At 34.1% G+C, this 6,532-nt stretch overlaps 1 protein-coding gene across 5 annotated transcripts in view; it reads left to right on the forward strand.

Moving 5' to 3' along the window:
- Positions 1 to 1,448: 1,448 nt before the first annotated feature.
- The window catches only part of LOC117170293 (MFS-type transporter SLC18B1-like), a 245,244-nt gene continuing 240,160 nt past the window's right edge, over positions 1,449 to 6,532 (forward strand). For 2 of the 5 annotated variants that reach the window (XM_033356969.1, XM_033356983.1), the window contains exon 1: positions 1,449 to 1,693. In XM_033356969.1, the coding sequence (XP_033212860.1) occupies positions 1,586 to 1,693 (108 nt within the window). In that variant the 5' untranslated portion in view covers positions 1,449 to 1,585. Of the gene's footprint in view, positions 1,694 to 2,073; positions 2,425 to 6,532 lie in introns of those variants that run through there. The other 3 variants (XM_033356977.1, XM_033357000.1, XM_033356992.1) reach the window with 3 other exon arrangements.

Genomic DNA, 6,532 nt, shown 5'->3' on the forward strand with positions numbered 1-6,532 from the left:
AAATAAATATGAGTCAAAAAAACTTGTTCTTCGAAACTCAGATATTTATTTAATAGAAAAACTCCTTATGAAACTTCCTAACGTTTCGGTACACATGCGTACCTTTTTCTAAGGTTCTTAACCTGAGTTGATGATAATTTAAAATAGTCAAACAGAACAATTTTCAGTCAAAAAAAGTAACATTTCAGTCAATAATTTAAAAAAATTAATTAAAATTTAGTCATTTTTTAGAAGTTTCAAAAATATTTTTTTTCGAGACTTCACTCGATTTAAATTACATTTTTTTAAAATTTATATGAGAAAAACAAATTAGCGTAGGTTAGGACAGACGAACTTTCTAATTCCTCCGCACGTTCAACAAATTTTACCAAAAAATCTGAAGAATACTGAGAGTAGAACTTGTTGCTTAACACACTTGGTCATTTATAAACAATTTTTATTTGTTTATACAATTTTTTTTCTTAAATCATGAAAACGTATTATTGTATTATATATTATTATATATACGAGTTTTGCAGTATTGAAACTCAATAGGATTGTAATTATTCCGACGCTTTTGATTCAGTCATTAATAATTTTTATTGGCAGTTCAAATTTTAAGATGAAACCGGTGAATCGAGAAGCTTCTTTTAAGTTAGATTTCAGCCTAAAATCTCTATCTACAGGCGAGATATTTTTTTTTAATAAATCGCCGCAGTCGGCAAATTCCACTTATTTAGTCGGCATTTATAACAATACTCACCCCTCGACATCGCATACGCTCGCTACGCCCCTGAGTATCATTGAAAAAATAACACTCTAGACCTCCCGTTGTTTCATTCGGAATCTGGCCGCCCCGATATTACGTTCACCATGGGTACACTAATGGTGGCAATTTGCTTATTCCCAGGCACATAAAATGCATAATATTTTCAATTAATGAAAATACAATAAGAATCAGATCATTTTTCGAATAAACCCTCTTTGAGGGATTGTATTTGCCCATTTAGAATATATAGTTTGAACATAACATCAAAAAATTCATAATTGTAGGAGAAAAATTGGTATTTGTAATACATGGGCTAAAGATCAAGTCTAAGGAAGTGCCTGGAAAAAAGTCTGCTTTTACCTAGGTATTCAAGCTTCCTGGAAAACAATAAATGCAATCCTCCAGAGAAAATAAAATCTTTCCCGTGTCGTCCAGAAATTCTTATCGGGATTACAGTTTTCTCTTTTATTCTTCGTTTAATAACTTCATTCAGCAACATAACCAAACGTTGTTTCCTGATAATAAATTGGAACCGTAGCATATCGAGTAACCTTTGACACGGAACGTGATCAACTTTAAAGTAGCAGTTCATGCATAAACCAAAACGAATATGATTGCACAACTACGCATACATGAACTGGAATATTTGAATGTATTCAAATGTATTCTTGATGTATTATTTACAAGTAAGGACAACTTTAGCTTCAGTCAATTCGCGGAAGCCCCAGAGTTCCATGCATATTATCGCGATTCGGTCAAAATTTAAGCGCCCTTTAAAGATCTTTTTATATTAGTAAAAACATAGTTGAATAAAAAGACGAAAAACTAACTAGTATAATGGGCCAATTCACAAAGAGACAATGGTTAACTTTGATTGTCATCAGCATTGCCGATTTTGCCAATGCAGTTTGCGTATCTCTACAAGCTCCTTTTTATCCACAAGAGGTAATTGGGTACACACATATCTACTATATTAAAACAGAGCAGCATCTAAAACAATTTTATAAATAGCTAGAATATTAATATACATGTGTGTGTATGTGTGTGTGTGTAGCTATGTTGATTTATTAATTCAGGAAAATTCGGGATTTTTTTTCTGAGTCTCATTGTAATGCTCCAAGTGAGTACTGCATTAGAAAATGTTTGTTTTGGATAATTTTTCGAAGGTAGATTTTGATTTGACGAATTCCGTAGTATTTTTTATCCACTCTCATCCTAAATGAGAATGTTGATATTAGTTGAATGTTAAATTTCACTTCGCTGGCTTTCATCGAATATTTACTTTTTGAAGTCCACTGATTCGGTGAAAAGAGTTTTTTACGCAGGTGAAAGTGTTCCTGTAATCTGCAGCATGAAGTTTATCTCTAGAGGGTTGAGTGAAGACTACACGGAAAAAGTTGATTTTGAAGAATTAAAGAATTTGTTACGATGTGGCGGACATGAGAAAAATTCGGTAAATAAACAATAATTTGTCGATAAAACAATTCGTACTGTTCAACAAATGACTTAACTGATAGTAAATATAAGAAGTCAGTGCTACAATGTTTTGAAATACACGGACGTCGCGGAGCGCCATACAGTTGCGAAAGGAAAGTGCAGTTGCCTCGGTTCGTTCCAGTGTTTGGCGTCCCGGAATCGGCCAGAATTATTCCAACAATTCATGGGCCTATTCTGCCGTAAGTACTGAACTCAATTTTCTATTATTTAATACAAATATAGTTTTTTTTAAAAAGGTCAGTTACACCAGCCCCCCCCCCCACTCTTAATTTTCAAGTTTTCTATAGCCAACTGAATTGCGCCCAAAATGCGCTAAATTGCGCTACCGATACAAATTTTTTCACCTCAAAACTGCAGAGTTATATCAGGTGTTACAGGTGTACACAGGGGGGGGGGGGGGAGTGTCACGCTAATCCCCTTCAAAAATCAAAATTTAAATCACATGATCTTGAAGATCTTCAAATGCGCTCATATACGCCATAGATTTTATTTTTAATTTTAAAAAGTGCCCAACGTATGGAGGTAACAAGATTTTCACCACTAAAAAAAATTTCGCTAGGTAATTAACAAATATATCATATTTCTGAGGATCAGCGGGGGGGTAGTGTGACGTAGGTGTTAAATCCTCAACAGTGATGTGCAATATAAAGTTGAGGGCATGGATTCATTCGTCTTTAAATGCGCTCGTATGCGCCATAATTTTTTTTTTATTTTAAAATTTCCCAAGAAATGGAGGTAACAAAATGGTAAAAAGTGATGACCGACAAAACAAAAAGATTGCAATCAGCATTGATAAAGAAAGTTTTCTCTCAGATCATTATACATTTTTATATTCCAATTTAGGTTATTTAGAGATAGCTTTGGATAGCAGATTGTAACAAGTTGTAATTAGAGGGTTGATTATGGTTTTTTGTTAATTTCGAAAGGGACGCATATTAGCGCATTCAAAATTCTATACGAAGAGCTCTTCATAAAATTTTATAGTTTAATTTGGGTTTTTTGGAGATATCCTTGGATAGTGGATCGGTAACAAGTGGTAATGAGTGTGCTGATTATGATTTTTTGTCAATTTCGAAAGTGGCGCATATGAACCCTGGCGGACCGAAGGAACCGAATGGAGCCTCTACAAAGTACCAGTAAAGACCCTATTGGGTTACCATCAGGTTCCTTTTTAAAAAACTAAAAAAAAATAGCAAAATCAACTTTTAAATAATTGAAATTCGGATTCTACGTTAAAATATCCTACAGAAGGTCCCGGAATAATCGCAATATTTTCTTTTTGCAGCGGTAAAAAGTTTTGAAAAATATAAGACATATAAGGCCTGTTGACTGCTATACTTCAAACGCATTATCTGTAAGTAGCAGTCAACAGACGTTATAGATCTTATAATATATTTTTTAACTTTTGTCCGCTGCAAAAAAAAAGAATTACGATCATTCCGTGAGTTTCTAATAGAAAATTTAACGTAGAATCCGAATATCAATATTTTAAAATATTCAATATTTGCAAATATATCAATATTTGCTGTTTTTTGAGTTTTTAAAAAAGAAACCGAATGGGGACCCAATGGAGTCTTTACGGGTACTTTGTAGAGGCTCCATTCGGTTCCTTCGGTCTGCTAGGGAACGCATGTGAAACCCCTTAGGAAATTCACTTCGTCAATGCGGATTGCAAACTGTTTCTTTTTTTTGGTCATCACTTCGTAAAATTTTTTTACTTTCATATCTAGGGCAATTTTTAAAATTAAAAAAAAATATGGCGCATATGAGCGCATTTGAAGACGCATGAATCCACGCCCTCAACTTTATATTGCACATCACTGTTGAGGATTTAACACCCGCGTTACACTGCCCCCCTTCAAAAATTTGATATCTTTGTTAATGAGCTAGCGCAACATTTTTCAGTGACGGCGCATTTGGGCGAATTTGAAGTTATGAAAGATAGGTATGATGAATATGAAAAGATATTATTAGTTTAGAAAAATGACGACAGCCCCCCCCCCCGCCTCCTCATTTTGATCGTTGATGACTCGGTTATAAATGTGGTAGAAAATTTTTTCTTCATGGTTCATATGATCGCATTTGAAGATCTTCAAGGTACCTGCGTAACAACTGATATACCTTCTACTGTTTTGTGGCGCAAAAATTTGATACGTTGGCGCATTTGAGCGCATTTGGGGCGCGATTCAGTGAGCTATAGTAAACCCAAAAATTAGGAGTAGGGGGGGGGGCTTGTGTAACTGACCTTTTTTTAAAGTCCATTACTAGAAAGAAATATGTGTACACTCAAAATGGATTCACGGAGAAAAAGATATCGCACAATGATATCGCAAAACCTCTGTATTGCAAGAAAGTGCAATATGATAACGTACAATCAGGTCCCGGACCTTTGGATGATATTATAATGCACTAATATCACAGAAAAAAATAAAGTTGAATTTTGTTGCTGTCGACTGCTACGACGTCCTTAGCAGAAATGGGAAAAAGGCAGAGTATGAGTGAGTTCGAGCTATAAATCGGGACACCAGATTTAAAACAAGAACAGAAAAAAGTAACAAATTGCTGTAGGTAAGACATGTAACGGTTAATGATTAAACATATTTTGGCGAAAGTTTCACTGAGGTTAGAAAAATAATTATGAACTCGTCGACTGCGTCGCGCTTTTTCGGTAAAACATGTAGAATCAACAACAGAAAACATTATAAAAATGTGTTGTTACTGATATATTTCCTTTGAAATAAATAACATCATTGTAGACGAATTAGAACTTATTTCATACTATTTAGCAAAAGCGCAAAATGTAACTGACAGATGGGAATCCCCATTTCTCTCAAATTTAATGAAGTTAAACGACGCTAGATAGCACTGGAGTCGTAACTTTGGCTACACCTCGAATAAAAATGGAGCGATTATAAGATGAAAGATTATCCAGGGAAAGTTAAAAATCGGAAATTATCTTCGATTCATGTGAAGTTTACCTGGCAATGTTAATTTTTGTTTCGGTGAATTTTTCACTTGGAAACAGTGTAAACTTTATTTATAATTTTTTCTGTGATCTCTTGCTGACTACTGGAACCCTCGCGAGATCGTAAAAGAAGAAATACAATGTGACAGCGTAATAAACTATTGCATAATTATGCAGTATATGATGTAAAAACTTGCATTGCACGTTGTCACGATTTTGCGCTATTGTAATGCGATAATTACGATATATAGCGCAGGAATTACGATATACATTGTAATTCATGCGATATAGTTCTCTCAGTGTGCTGCTATACTGAACATGTCCCTAAGCAAGATCCTTATTTATTTTTATTTTAAAGTCAAAATTTAAAAGAAAGATTTCTAATCGTTATTTATTTTAATTCAAAAGTCACAATTTAAAACCAAAATTTAAAAAACAATTTAAAATGTTTTAAATTGTAAATTTTGATCTCAAAACGTTCCAAATCCAATAGTTTAATATAAAAACTTTCATATTTCGATTACCTCACATGTTAACTTATAAAGCTGAAAGATGTAATGCATCAATTACTATTAATAGCTTAAAAAAACAATTTATAAAGTTCCACTTCACTAAACTTGACAATTTCGAAATGGATTCTTTGGAATTATATGTTTTTAAATAAGAAGTTAAATTATTTTATTCGAAACCACCATGTAATGAGCCTATGACGACCCCAAAAAAGTGAGCGTCAAGATAGCCCTTTAAAATACCGTCCAGCTAACAGCATTTAATTAGTTCAAAACGCCACCACACAGTCAGTTAATTAGTTTCACAAATGGCTACTGAATAATGCACAATGTACATAACTTTACCTCGGAATGAACTACTTGTAAATCTCGCGCTATACGAAATTACCTATCACAGCTCAAACAGATGGGACCCACATCAATCGCATGTTTTCGTCTACAACCATATCAACAACAATAGAATCCGTTAAACCTTCAATTATCAGAAATTGCGTCGCAAAGTGTTATAAATGTAAATCTCCGTACACTCAAAATCCTGGAAAAAACCAACCAAAATCTTATCCCTTAAGGGAATGTGATACTTCGTCGTGTGGTTAATCGGGTACAGTTCCCCCTGCTTTTTTCCACAAAAATGAAAATTTTTTTAAACTGAATTCGGAGAAGCTATAGAATAGCATAACGGACGTCCCCGTGTGGAAATAATTTACGGCACTATTCGCTCCGTGCGCAAGTTACAGGCAGCGCCGCCTATGGCTGAATTCTCAACTTCCGTCTCGTCAAATGTATTGTAGTGTATAGAAATATTTGAGCTTT

The sequence above is a fragment of the Belonocnema kinseyi genome, chromosome 1 (genome assembly GCF_010883055.1).
Source record: "Belonocnema kinseyi isolate 2016_QV_RU_SX_M_011 chromosome 1, B_treatae_v1, whole genome shotgun sequence".
In the NCBI taxonomy this organism is placed as follows: Eukaryota; Metazoa; Arthropoda; class Insecta; order Hymenoptera; family Cynipidae; genus Belonocnema; species Belonocnema kinseyi.